Source organism: Salmo salar, chromosome ssa19 (assembly GCF_905237065.1).
Source record: "Salmo salar chromosome ssa19, Ssal_v3.1, whole genome shotgun sequence".
NCBI lineage: Eukaryota > Metazoa > Chordata > Actinopteri > Salmoniformes > Salmonidae > Salmo > Salmo salar.
Window position 1 is genome coordinate 54974163 of NC_059460.1, and position 14199 is coordinate 54988361.

Sequence of the window (14199 nt, forward strand, 5' to 3'; positions counted from 1 at the left end):
GCCAGTACAGGTGCATCAAAGCTGGGGCCGAGAGACTGAAAAACAGCTTCTATCTCAAGGCCATCAGACTGCTAAACAGCAATCACTAACTCAGAGAGGCTGCTGCCTACATTGAGACCCAATCACTGGCCACTTTAATAAATGGATCAATAGTCACTTCATACAATGCCACTCTAAATAATGCCCTTTTAATAATGTTTACATATCTTACATTACTCATATCACATGTATATACTGTATTTTATACCATATATTGCACCTTTGCCATCGCTCATCCATATGTACATATTCTCATTCACCCCTTTAGATTTGTGTGTATTAGGTAGTTGTTGGGGATTTGTTAGGATTTGTTAGATTACTTGTTAGACATTGATTGCTGCACTGTCGGAACTGGAAGACAAGCATTTAGCTACACTCGCATTAACATTTGCTAACCATGTGTCTGTGACAAATAAAATTTGATTTGTTTGGGAACCAGACTTTAGCCACTTTTTTGGGGAGGAAAAGATTATTCTCTTGAATGTATTTCCAATTTGAATCAATGAGAAGCACAACCTCTGGCTTTTGTGTGTCCTTGTGGATGTGTGGGAGCTGACAGGAGGGCTTTTGGGGGGAGCTGACAGGAGGGCTGTTAGGAAGGGGTGGCGTCTGTTGGGTTAGTGGCTCCTGTGTTGTCTGTCCCATCGTGGTATTGAGGTTGTGGTCCAGGTCTGAGGTGGACTGTTCTGCTGGATTCTCTGAGGGTGTCACACCTCAGCTTTCTCACTTCCTCCTTCAGTGCCGTTAGCTGTTCCATGTGTTCCTCTCTTCTCCTTCAGTGCTGTTAGCTGTTCCATGTGTTCCTCTCTTCTCCTTCAGTGCTGTTGGCTGTGCCATGTGTTCCTCTCTCTCCTTAAGTTCTCTCACCTAAGTCCGGGGTGCAGGAAGCTCTCTCAGACAGCCGTCCATCTCCACCTTCAGTCCTCCGGGTCTTGTTGGGGTGGGGGGAGGGGGAGTGTGGACTCACTCTCTGAGCTCCACAATTACTCTCTCCATCTTTGTGAATATATCTTTCTCAACAATGGAGGATCAGTGCAGTTGTGGAACCTGGGTCTGTTCAGTGATTTGGGGGGTGACTCTCCTCTTGGGGCTGCTCGTCTGCTGGGCAGTTTGGGGATGAGGTGTGCTTTGACTCACTCGAATGGAGAGTCCTCAACAAGAGAGAGCTTTTCCTTTTGTGCTCTCTCTTTGATCCCTCCATAAAAAAACTGCCTTGGTGAGAAAAAAAAATGAAAACGCTACCTGTTGCAAAGACCCAGGTGGCAGCATAAAAACCCTGAGGGATGATGTCACAGCTGGACCCTATTGAAGAAATTGCTCTGCTTCGCCTCTTCCTCTCTGGTTCTGATCCTTGATTTCTCGTATCCTCCCTCTTAGTCTTCTTCTCAAATCTATTGGAGAATGTCCCCCCCTCTGACCTCCAATGCCGTTTGACGAGGTGAGGAGAGATGGTGTGAGGAATCAAGGAAAGAATAATTGAGAAAAAGCTCAAATTTGAATAACGAAAACTCCATTGAGCGTAAACTCTGCCCACATCCAACATATCACATTCAAGGCCTAAACTCACCAAGGGCAAGCAAGGCGTTTGTATGATTTATTTGAGAATCCATTGTTTAGTTAAGTGATAATGCCAGAGAAGATAGTGTTGAGGATGTATTGTCAAGGGTGTTGTTAGGCACGAGACAAGGTCGTTCGTTCTAAATGTTCAGTTGTCATACTGACTGGCAACGTTCTTATCCCTTGCTTGCTAGCTAGCCAACTACGGCTAATTTACAGTCACGTCAAAAAGTGCAACCAGAATAACCGCAAAGTAGCTGCATTTGTTTAAACTGTTTTCTTCTGACATTTATTTGGATACATCCATAATGAGCTAATGATGCATGATTTACCCTGGCATAGAAAATGTGCTCTCTCGTCAGGACACTGTTGTTCAGAGGAGCTAGCCAACAACACAGCTAACACAATCACTTAGAACTGAAGCTGGAAAGACTGCAAATTAGCTGCACTTCGTTTGACCTTTTTTCAATTTACATTTGTTTTTGTATATATCCATAAAAATGATGCCAGCTGATTCATGATTTCGACTGGCTGAGAAACGCTGCTTGCCTGTCTGTCTCGTCCCGATTTGTTCATTACTAGTACAGGACAGCAGGAGATCAAATGTTGCAGGGACAGACAGCAAGGTTTATACAAACCTCCGCTGTTGAAAACAAAATGTTAGTCTAAAAGAAATGTGAGATGTCTAGATGCTTTTTATAGTGGCGATTACGTTTATAAATTGCCTGGCTGGCCTGATGAGACAGTGGATTGCCTAAATAGGGATTTTAACGTCACAGACTTAGCTGGTGGCAAATTGTTGAATAGACACCAGCTGGAATGTTGTTTTAAACAATCAGCATTCAGGATTTGACCCACCGTTGTATAAAATTATAATAACCCAACCGAAGCCGGGCGGGCGGGTTGTCTGCTTTGACGCCTCACTCAATTAGAAAGTGTCTATTTTTGGCGTTTTATCGCTGGCGCTGTAGTCACACAAAATAATACAAACGTCAGTATTCACTTTTTTTATTGGCTCAATTGGAAGAGGTAGCTAAGGGTTGAGGCTTTACCATACATGCTAAATTAGCAATATAAATTAGACAAATGTATCCACTTATGTTAACACCATATCGCTATCAGCAAAGATGTGGACTATCCTGCTAGCATACAGCCACTGCTCTGCCGGTCCCGTCCTTACCACCCGCCGCCCACTTCTGAGTTTTTCGCTTTATAGCCCTGGAAACAGTGCTGCCATAAGAGTCACCACTGCCCCCTGGTGGATATCAGTTGTACTTGCAAATTGAACAAAATTATACAAAAACTACACCAAAGTAATGGTTTCCATTATAGATTAGGACGTAATTTCATCATTCTTATTGGTAGAGGTAAAGATAACATTTACCACCATTCCCCTCATGTTTTTTTTTTTTAATCGAGCAATCATACATTTCGGAGGTTGAATTCCCTCTGTGGGTACAACTAACAAGTGGATAGTCTATTCTGATTAAACGTCATGATTTGCTGTACAATTAATTATGACTACTGTAAGCTTCTTCACAGCTGTACCCGATTATCATCATGGGACAAAAATGTGATGCTCCGCTCTTTAAACAAATATTACATTGTAGTGAAGTTGCAGCAGCAAACCAAACAGTGTACCCACTCCCCAAACACTTTATTGCCTTTCAGTTATTTCTTTGACAAGAAGAGGACCTCTTCATGGACATCTCATTGGACAATTTAGAGCTCCACGAAAACATTAAGTTAGATGAATGAATAACCACAATGAAAACCTTCACATGAATGATACTCTTGTCGTGAGATTACTTATTCTCTGCTCCTCTGTCCTGTCTATTTGTTTGCTAAAAGATTCCCTCACTGAAAATGGCCTGTATTGTACAACCCCCAGCAACCCCACCAAAGGGATGCTGTCATTCGGTCTGTCCAACTCAATGTCTGTTGTGCCCAATGGGTCGAGGTTCATCATGGCTTCTTCTTCTCTGCTAACTCCTCCATCTGCCTCTTCCTCATCTCCAGCACCTCCATCAGCTTGGCATCATTCTTAGCACGCTCCTGAGCCCTCATCTCTGCTAGGTCCTCAAAGAATCGGTGTCTGTAGAAGGTATACAATGTAATTACACACACACAAATAAAGTCGCACGCTATATAAGCGCCTAGTAATATATTGGGTAAACCAACGTTTCATCATCACAGAAGGCAGTGTGATGCTGAAACGTTGGTGGTTGACCCACTAAATTACTGGGAGCTTATATAGTGTGCGACTCTTTTTTTATAGCCTACAGTTTACTCGCCGTTAGTCAGCACCTCTAACTTTTTGTGTGTGCATTCATGCTTTTCACCAACACATTCATAGACGCCAACTGCCTTTACCGCCTATTGATTTCTTCCCGGGGGACTTCTGTTAAGAGCCCCGACCCTCAGTCTGAACGTGAACATGAATTGCTTATGGTGAAGTTTTGGAAACATAAGGAAAGTATCTTTCATATCAGCAAGAAATCATTTCAATTACTACACACCTTTATAGCGTTTTGGTACTCCATTCATAGACACTAAGGGCCCGATTTCCGATTTAGGAAAATACGCCTTTCTTGCGCACGCCTTTCCTATGCACTTCTCAGTAGTTTGTATTCAGACTTACCTTATGAAGTTGCGTAATGCTGAATAAATGTAATTCAGCAGCTGAAAACCCTCCCACTTGCTGGCCAATCGATTTTCTTGTGGAGTTTTCATTCAATAGGGTTTTCAGTACATTTATTTTAAACCATCCCTTTAAATAAGGTGTACCTTTAATTAGAATTTTGATGTCAGACTAGAAGACATCAAGAGAACCGGTTCAGAAAATAGGGATCAATGAAAGAATTCCCTCTATGCATCTTCAGCTCCATTTCAACACCAACGGGTAGATTGAAAAAAACTCAGATTTTGTAGACTATTTAGGCAAATGTTAGGGTTAGGAAAGGTATATATGAATTATTTAAAAAATACAGTTTGAGAGCCTTTAGGCACAACCAATATTGTTGAATAAAAAAAGTGGTTTGATTTATCCTGAAAGTTGTCATATTCAAGTTCAATCCATAAAATATTGGAAGGTGAAAAAAAAGTGTACAATGGGGGTTGAACAATAGTCCTATAAATCAACCCTAATTATCACTACAGGTGCAATGATCTGTGAGCTGCTCTGACAGCTGATGCTTGACGTTAGTGAGGGAGATATGAGTCTCCAGTTTCAGTGATTTTTGTTGTACACCTTTTCTATGCATATACTGTCCATAATGGGTATACACAACCTCATATACATATATTCCCGGACTCTGACACTGCTCGTTGTAATAATTCTATATCTCTTAATTCCTTTTTTGGAATTGCGTGTATTGTTAGGTATTAATGCACTGTTGGAGCTAGGAACATAAGCATTTTGCTACACCCACAATAACACTGCAAAATATGTGTATGTGACCAATAAAATTTAATTGATTTGACAAACGTGTTGTCACTGAACAATTCTGTCGGCTGAAACTGTGCTAAAATCGTGCACTAATGTGATTAGCATGAGGTTGTAGGTAACAAGAACATAAACGTATCTGATATGGGCAGAAAGCTTAAAATCTTGTTAATCTGTCCAATTTACAGTAGCTATTACAGTGAAAGAATACCATGCTATCATTTGAGGAGAGTGCACAATTATGAACTTAAATGATTTAATAAACTAATTAGCCACATTTGGGCAGACTTGATACAACATTTTGAACAGAAACACAATGGTTCATTGGACCAGTCTAAAACATTGCACATACACTGCTGCCACCTAGTGGACAAAATCTAAATTGCACCTAAGCTGGAATAATACTTTGGACTTTCTCTTGCATTTCAGATGATGGAACCAAAAAAAAGCATGTTTTTTTTGTTTGTATTATCTTTTACCAGATCTAATGTGTTATTCTCCTACATTAATTTCACATTTCCACAAACTTCAAAGTGTTTCCTTTCAAATGGTATCAAGAATATGTATATCCTTGCTTCAGGTCCTGAGCTACAGGCAGTTAGATTTTGGTATGTCATTTTAGGCGAAAATTGAAAGAAAGGGTCCAATCCTTAAGCTTTAGTAACCGTATATTTGGCATTCGTGAAATTATTTTTGTGATTTGAAAGTTGAGGGCTATATGTTTCTGTAATCATACCACAACTGAGAATCAATTCACGTTAAGATGGATTCACGTTTGGAGGCGAATTGGCTCCTCTAAACAGAACATGAATGTCCTTGGACTATAAGGCTCCTTTAGTCTGTTATTGGGCTAGCGTTTCACTAGATTATTATTACACACTCACTATTGGCAGTAGAACTGACATTGGCAATACACCATTAAGCACTAGATAGAGGGGTCCAATGACATGTTCAACCACCTCTGACAACAATGGGCAGTCAGTCATAAGTAAATTAAATTGTGTCATTGAATTACGTTTTTAGAATTCAGAATTGACATAATCTAATGCAGTATTTCCCTGCAAATAGGACAGCACAGACAGGCTACTAAGTGAAAACAAATCAAATTGTATGGACACAGGACTGCAGCTCCATATAGGTTGTGGTGTGGAGAGCAAGTATAGACCGTCTATAGTTAATAGGTCATTGATTGCCCTTTACCAGACAGAATACAGCTACATAGCTAGCTAGAAACATCAATGAAAGTGGATCGATCACCTGTTGAAGAAAGCAGTGGCCAGTCCCACGATTAATGTTCCAAATAAAATTGGTTTTGTACGGCGCTTTAAGGCAGACAGTTGATGTTGCTTCATGGTAGACAACAACCAGGACGAGACTTGTCCGAAATTTTGCAAAATTAGGTACTGCTGTCCGTCAAAATATTCTTATTCCAATAGTATCTTGCAACAACTGTACCGTGACCTCCCCAAGAACGCAAGAGATGCACGTACAACGACTTCCGCCGGATCACCCCTCCCTTCATTATGAAACACGTTGGTTAAATCAAATGTATCTTGTGAGAGTTTAAATAAACTATTTAAATTATAAAGTATACAAGTGTACACAGTTGTCACGCATTCACCAATAAAGTAAAACAGCAGGAATATCCTCCTCCTAGAAAGCCATTTAGGTGGAACCAATTACATTACGAACCGTGTCCTGGTGGGGAAACAATTCGAGGACGGACCAATGCGTCCTAAACATCCGGCCACAACACTGGCATTAAAATGTGAAGATTGTTACTTTATTTATCTTGAGTGAACGTTCGTCATTGTAAATATATCAGTCGATCGTTTATTCATAGTAACTGTGACGAAGTGAACACATGATGTCGGGAAAAGGACATTCTGCGACGGGATCTGATCGGTTTGAATACCTGCAGACGCTTGTCACGGAGTTTCAGGACACCGACAGTGATGGTACGTTGCTAGCTAATGCAGCAGAGTAGGCTATATCATGGTTAATATAATGTGTAGACATTGGTGTAGCTAATGCTTTAGAAGGCAGAAGCCCTGGTATTGATTTGGTGGATGATAGACCTCCTGTTTGATTATATTCTAGCTAAATCTTACTACACCATATATAACTAATTGAGCCTTATTTTACCATGTGGTTGGCATTAGCTAACATTACTATCGAATTGTCCATTTCTTCTAGAGGCGAAAGAGCAAGTGTTGGCCAACTTGGCCAACTTTGCCTATGATCCGAGGAACCTGGAGAACCTGAGAACCCTTCAGGTTACTGATCTCTTCTTGGACATGCTCACAGAGGAAAATGAGAACTTTGTGGAGTTTGGGATAGGTGAGTATGGCACAAGGGACACTAGTTGTGAAATACACAAGATCATGTTTAAATGATACATACAGTATATCAACATACCTTAATCCAGATGTTCAAAAGGAGAATCTCTCCATCACGGAGTGCTTCTGTGCATTCCCAGGGGGTCTATGTAACTTGAGTATGGATCGGGAATGCCGTGGCCAGATCCTGCAGAGCGAAGCAATCCCCTTGGTTACGGGATGCCTGTCCAGCCGGCGGGAGGAGACGGTGCTATCTGCCATCACCACGCTCATGAATCTCACCACCGCTGCATCACGCTCCCAAACCACCGACACCGCAGTGCTACAGTGCATGCTGCGCTTCTCCATCTCCCAGAGCCCACGCCTGCGTAACCTGGCCTCTGTGTTCCTCCAGGACTGCTGCACTGAGGAGCAGGTGGCCAGGGCAGAGGCACAGATGCAGGGACACCATCCTACAGCACTGGGGATCCCCCTGCCTAAGGACTAGGCTAGTCTGGAGACATGATCGCTAGATCTGATTTCTGATCTCTGAGAAATTAACAGAGAATCACATACACTGAGTGTACAAAACATTAAGAACACCTGTTCTTTCCATGGCATAGACTGACCAGGTGAAAGCTATGATCCCTTATTGATGTCACTTGTTAAGTCCACTTCAGTCCGTGTAGATGAAGGGGAGGAGATGGGTTAAAGAATGATTTTTAATCCTTGAGACATGGATTATGTGCCGTTGAGGGTGAATGGGCAAGGCAAAATATTTAAGTGGCTTTGAATGGGTTATGGTAATAGATGCCAGGTGCACCGGTTTGTGTTAAGAAGTGCAACGCTGCTGGGTTTTTAACGCTCAACAGTTTCCCGTGTGTATCAAGAATGGTCCACCACCTAAAGGACATCCAGCCAACTTGACACAACCGTGGGAAGCATTGGAGTCAACATGGGCTAGCATCCCTGTGGAACGCTTTCAACACCTTGTAGAGTCCATGTCCTGACGAGTTGAGGCTGTTGTGAGGGCAAAACGGGGGGTGCAACTCAATATTAGGAAGGTGTTCTTAATGTTTTGTACACTGTGTAGGAGTGCACAATGACTCGTGATGGAGGACTTTGTAACAAACATACTTTCCAACTTAAAATTGCTTTACACTTCAGTGCCACATGAGGGAGACAATACCACTGCTATGCTTAGCCGTTGAAAGCTGTGATGTTAACTGGCTCAGTTGCTCTCAGCTATTGACAGTATGGAATTAAGACTCAGTTGACTCTGTCAATTCACTTCATCCTAGTTAGTCATTGCCGATTTAGAGATGACATAAGCTCTTATGTCCCCTTTGACTGAAGTTACTCAGCACATTAAAAGGGATTGGCCAGAGCAAGTCATTGCAAAGAATCACTGATCTCCAAATCCCAAACTATTCCAACAGCTACTCAAGATTAGCCTTGCTACTGATCCTCTGGAACGTGGGGGTTCTCTCAATATCACAGTTGCTGCAGCGTCACAAGGATGGAATCTGGTTTGGTCTGGTGGGCCACATCCCAGCTGTGGTGGAGAAAAACGTGGTGTTGGGATGGTCATTCACATTCCAGAGGATCAGTAGCATGGCTAATCTTGAGTTGGAATACATTGGGATTTGGAGATCAGTGATTCTGTGCAGTGCCTTGCTCAGGCTTATTCCACCAAAGCTGGTCAATATTGAGCCAAATCTCCAGCAGTCATGTCTGCGACCCATTACTATGCTATCCAGTGACATCTTGACATATGGTCCCAATAAAAAGTCTCTGCATTCAGTAAACTCAATATTTTTCATCAAACTCAATGCATTCCTTAGATACACCCATATGTACAGTGGCAAGAAAAAGTTTGTGAACTCTTTGGAATTACCTGGATTTCTGCATGAATTAGTCATAAAATTTGATCATCTTAGTCACAACAGACAGTGTGATTAAACTAATAACACACAAATTATTGTAATTTTGTGGTCTATATTGAATACATAATTTAACATTCAGTGTAGGTTGGAAAAAGTATGTGAACCCCTAGGCTAATGACTTCTCCAAAAGCTAATTGGAGTCAGCTAACCTGGAGTCCAATCAATGACACGAGATTGGAGATGTTGGTTAGAGCTGCCTTGCCCTATAAAAACATGCACACAATTTGAGTTTGCCATTCACAAGAATTATTGCCTGATGTGAACCATGCCTTGAACAAAAGAGATCTCAGAAGACCTAAGATTAAGAATTGTTGACTTGCATAAAGCTGGAAAGGGTTAATAAAGTATCTCTAAAAGCCTTGATGTTCATCAGTCCACTGTAAGACAAATGGTCTATAAATGAAGAAAGTTCAGCACTGTTGCTACTCTCCCTAGGAGTGGCTGTCCTGCAAAGATGACTGCAAGAGCACAGTGCAGAATGCTCAATGAGGTTAAGAAGAATCCTAGAGTGTCAGCTAAAGACTTACAGAAATCTCTGGAACATGCTAACATCTCTGTTGACGAGTCTACGATACATAAAACACTAAACAAGAATGGTGTTCATGGGAAGAACACCACGGAAGAAGCCACTGCTGTCCAAAAAAAACATTGCTGCACGTCTGAAGTTCGCAAAAGAGCACCTGGATGTTCCACACCGCTTCTGGCAAAATATTCTGTGGACAGATTAAACTAAAGTTGAGTTGTTTGGAAGGAACACACAACACTATGTGTGGAGGAAAAAGGCACAGCACACCAACATCAAAACCTCATCCCAACTGTAAAGTATGGTGGAGGGAGCATCATGGTTTGGGGCTGCTTTGCTGTCTCTGGGCCTGAACAGCTTGCCATCATCGACGGAAAAATGAATTCCCAAGTTTATCAAGACATTTTGCAGGAGAATGTAAGGCTATCTGTCCGCCAATTGAAGCTCAACAGAAGTTGGGTGATGCAACAGGACAACGACCAAAAACACAGAAGTAAATCAACAACAGAATGGCTTCAACAGAATATAATACACCTTCTGGAGTGGCCCAGTCAGGTCCTGACCTCAACCCGATTTAAAATGTTGTGGCATGACCGAGAGCAGTTCACACCAGACATCCTAAGAATATTGCTGAACTGAAACAGTTTCGCAAAGAGGAATGGTCCAAAATTCCTCCTGACCGTTGTTCAGGTCTGATCCGCAACTACAGAAAACGTTTGGTTTATTGCCAAAGGAGGGTCAACCAGTTATTAAATCCAAGGGTTCACATACCTTTTCCACCCTACACTGAATGTTTATATGGTGTGTTCAGTAAAGACAAACATATAATTGTTTGTGTGTTATTAGTTTAAGCAAACTGTATTTGTCTATTGTTGTGACTTAGATGAAGATCAGATTTTATGACCAATTTAATGCAGAAATCCAGGTAATTCCGAAAGGTTCACATACTTTTTCTTGCCAATGTATTTTCCATTTGATATTCAAGTATTTGACTAGCAGGTCTCAAGTAGGCTGCATCTGTGATCTTCTTGGCCCTCTGACAGGGCAGGGTCTGGGTTTCTCATCCAGGAATACTACAGACCTGGCTCAGACAAGTGTTGGGTGCAGAGGATAGGTATCCTGGAAAACAAAACCTGAGTGGAAATCTTATCCAGCTGTGTGTCTGCATGCTTCTATAGGTGTGTTTGAGAGGCTTTTTAAAGGCTTAACAGCTGTCCACCTGCCACTGAGATCAATGGAAAAGCTAAAAGTTTCTGTCTTCCAACAAAAACACTGACACCTACACCCAACTTTTAATGGTGAGGTACATGTTTTTTATTTTGACATATAGGCAGCTGTAATATAAGGGCGCTATTCAATCCGCGTCGCCGAAGTACAGCTTCACTGAAATGTAAAGGCAATGTTCCCGCTTTAGCGGTAAACCCTGCAGATGTCGGCTCAATTGGAAATTACCTTTTACATTTTACAAATCGCAGAATCTGTAACGCTTCAGTTTTACACACTGAATAGAGCCCCGAGTCACAGATTGATGAGGTGGTTTCAAGGCTGTCACAATTACACGATCGATCCTAAAAATACAGTAAAATCATTTGGCTGTCAGTGTTTAGCTGACTGCTGTACATGGCTTCGCTTTCCTGTTAAACTGTGCCTGCTAAAACATAGCATTAGTCCAATGGGTTCTGCAAAAAGGTTTGCATTAAAAAAGGCACAAATGATGGCACTTACGGCTGGGTTCAATCCGTATTGCGGAAGATCCGCATTTAAAATTGAAAGGTAATTTCTGTGTTTACCGTGAATGCAGTCTCCGCGACTGCGGGAACATCGCCTTTAATTGTCAATCGCTCTGTAAAGTGGATCTTCAGCGCTACGGATTTACAGCCCTTAGGCTGCCCAATTCAGATATCTTTTCCAATTATTGGTCTTTTGACCAGTCGCATCAGATCTTATCACATTAGCTCTTTAAAAAAAATATTTGTGAATTAAAGATAAGAATTGGGCTGCCTGTATAAATGCAACCATAATGACTGATTTCAGCAGGTGCTTTGGCAGAGTGGAGCGAAAACATATGCCATGCATCGGAGATATGAGCCACCATGTCTAGGCCGACATTCTCTCGTTACTTCACAGTCCTTCACAGTCCCAGAAACTTCTCTGTCTGCTCACGCAGTTTGTTCTTCTGGATCTGAAAGAGGAATTGAAAAAGGAGAGAATAAGTCTGTATTAAATACAGTGTTTTATGTCAGGGTGGTTTCTCAGATCGACCAGACAGCCGTGGTGGTTCGTGACTCCCTCCAACATGACGCCCTCTGAATGTGTTTAGCAGGACTGCTGCGTGCAGACTGCTTAATAGCTCAGTTCCCTTCTGTCTAGAGACAGAGGACTGGGCTACTCAAATTACTCTCCATTTCTAAATGGTTTTGAAGTGTCTCTTGAGAGAGACTGAGGACCACGAGGAACATACAGTTTATGCAATGGACTGTTCATCAAAACTAATTTGTCTCTGACAATTACTTAAGCTTCCTGATTATGTCTTCAGAATTGTATAAACAAATACATAATAAATGTTGGTCAGCGTTCAAGTAGAAACATACATTATGGGGCATGTCAGCTTAGCTTTGAGTAAGAGTATATGGTTTGAGAGATTACCTTTCCTGAAACTGTGAGTGGGTAGCCCTCCACAAATGTTACATAGCGTGGGATCTTGAAATGAGCAATCTGAGAGGGGAAAGAAGATGTACTGTTATTCTGTTTATTTCAAGCATTTAGGCTAGCCACAGCAGGAAGTCGCAGAACCTTTTTCTTTCATTCAATCTCTCACCTTTCCCTTGCAGTAAGCTTTGATGTCCTCTGCACTGCAATCCTGTCCCGCCTTCAGCTTCAGGCAGGCGCACACCTCCTCTCCCATACGCTCATCCTTTATTCCAATCACCTGATAGAGAGCGAAAAAGAAACATTAGCAGTAATTTCCCTAGAAAACGATCCTTCTGCTTCTGTTCAAGCATATACAAACAAACTGATTGAGAATTCACCTGTGCCTCCTGGACTTTAGGGTGGGTGTGTAGGAACTGCTCAATCTCAGCTGGGTATATGTTCTCCCCTCCTCGGATGATCATGTCCTTGATTCGACCCTCGATGCGGCAGAAGCCATACTTGTCCAGGCTGGCGATGTCACTGCATATGGGTATAAGGACACATTGTATGACGCATAAGTAAAAGTTGAGACATCAGCGTTTTGGGGAGGTGTATGGGACCAGACCTGTCCACTCACCCAGTCTTATACCAGCGGTCTTTGGTAATGCACTCTTCTGTCTTGGCGACATCCCCCCAGTACTCCAGCATTACACAGTAGCCCCTGATCATCAGCTCTCCTGATATCCCGAGAGGCATGATCTGACCAGAGCCAGGGTCAACTACCTTAACCTGAGGAACAGCAGTGATGAACACAATGGGGTGCGACTCTACTGCAGTCAGTTGCCATTATGATAATAAAATCAATGCTCCCAGCAGTTCTGCCAATGTGGATAAGACATGCAACGTATATACTTTAGTCATGCTTAAAAGGGATACTTCAGGATTTTGGGGAATGGAAAGTCAGATGAACTTGTGGATGCCATTTTTATGTCTCCGCGTTCAATATGAAGGAAGTTAGAGGTCGTTTTGCGAGCCAACACTAACTAGTGTTAGCCCAATGATTGGAAGTCTATGGTAACAGATAGACTTCCAGTCATTGTTCTAATGTTAGTTAGCAATTGCGCTAGGGCTAGTTAGCAACTTCCTTCAAACTGCAAGCAGAGATAAAAATGGTATCCAAGAGTTCATCTGACTCTGAGGAAGTAGATACAGGGCTTCATTGCCAAAATCCTGAACTATCCCTTTAACAGACATAAATATATTTATTGTATAATAGAAGTAAAGACATTAAAACATATGCACATAAATGACTCAGGTGGATGTGACGTACCTCTAAGTGACTGGTAATGCACCCAACAGTCTCTGACTTCCTCTCCAAATTGTCTGTTGGGAAGCCACAGAATGTCACAGGGCTGTTCTCTGTGGTTCCATAGGCAATCTGTCAATCCAAAGTGAAACCACACACTGAGTTCAGTTAAACATACAGTATCACCACGGCGCTGTTCTTGACGTTCTCCAACCCTGTGTCATTTGCAGAGGTAGTCGGAGAAGGTGACTGAGGGGGCATGGGAAAGTCTGTCTGTCTATCAAATCATATTTAATTTGTCACATACACATGGTTAGCAGATGTTAATGCGAGTGTAGCGAAATGCTTGTGCTTCTAGTTCCGACCATGCAGTAATATCTAACAAGTAATCTGACAATTTCACAACAACTACCTTATACACACACTAGTGTAAA

General features: G+C 42.0%; 2 protein-coding genes and 1 long non-coding RNA gene across 5 annotated transcripts in view; 1 reads left to right on the top strand and 2 right to left on the bottom strand.

The window, feature by feature from the left end:
- Positions 1-2588: 2588 nt before the first annotated feature.
- Positions 2589-6670, bottom strand: LOC106579295 (uncharacterized). Its single transcript, XR_001322624.2, has 2 exons — positions 6299-6670; positions 2589-3691 (listed from the first exon to the last, which is right to left on the bottom strand). It is a non-coding gene; the product is annotated as an uncharacterized lncRNA (long non-coding RNA).
- Positions 6671-6740: 70 nt separating this feature from the next.
- On the top strand, positions 6741-9172 carry armc7 (armadillo repeat containing 7). Of its 2 annotated transcripts, XR_006760738.1 has the most exons (4): positions 6741-6999; positions 7238-7381; positions 7521-8750; positions 9012-9172. XR_006760738.1 is itself a non-coding variant. In XM_014159083.2 (3 exons), exons 1-3 carry the CDS (start codon positions 6906-6908, stop codon positions 7865-7867), a joined length of 585 nt encoding a protein of 194 aa, XP_014014558.1. In that variant the 5' UTR covers positions 6741-6905; the 3' UTR covers positions 7868-9172. The 2 variants fall into 2 exon arrangements, 1 of the variants encoding a protein (XP_014014558.1); XM_014159083.2 differs by having other exon boundaries at positions 7521-9172.
- A 1946-nt stretch (positions 9173-11118) lies between these two features.
- acsf2 (acyl-CoA synthetase family member 2) overlaps positions 11119-14199 on the bottom strand; it is a 28541-nt gene continuing 25460 nt past the window's right edge. For both annotated transcript variants that reach the window (XM_014159081.1, XM_014159080.2), the window contains exons 11-16: positions 13790-13897; positions 13097-13248; positions 12858-12999; positions 12647-12757; positions 12475-12543; positions 11119-12010 (exon numbers count right to left, since the gene is read on the bottom strand). In XM_014159081.1, the coding sequence (XP_014014556.1) occupies positions 11960-12010; positions 12475-12543; positions 12647-12757; positions 12858-12999; positions 13097-13248; positions 13790-13897 (633 nt within the window). In that variant the 3' untranslated portion in view covers positions 11119-11959. The remainder of the gene's footprint in view (positions 12011-12474; positions 12544-12646; positions 12758-12857; positions 13000-13096; positions 13249-13789; positions 13898-14199) is intronic.

Coding starts and splice junctions, on each gene's coding strand:
- armc7 (XM_014159083.2), top strand. CDS start 6,906: ATGATGTCGGGAAAAGGACATTCTGCGACGGGATCTGATCGGTTTGAA. Junction 7,000..7,237: donor TCAGGACACCGACAGTGATG/GTACGTTGCTAG, acceptor CATTTCTTCTAG/AGGCGAAAGAGCAAGTGTTG. Junction 7,382..7,520: donor CTTTGTGGAGTTTGGGATAG/GTGAGTATGGCA, acceptor GTGCATTCCCAG/GGGGTCTATGTAACTTGAGT.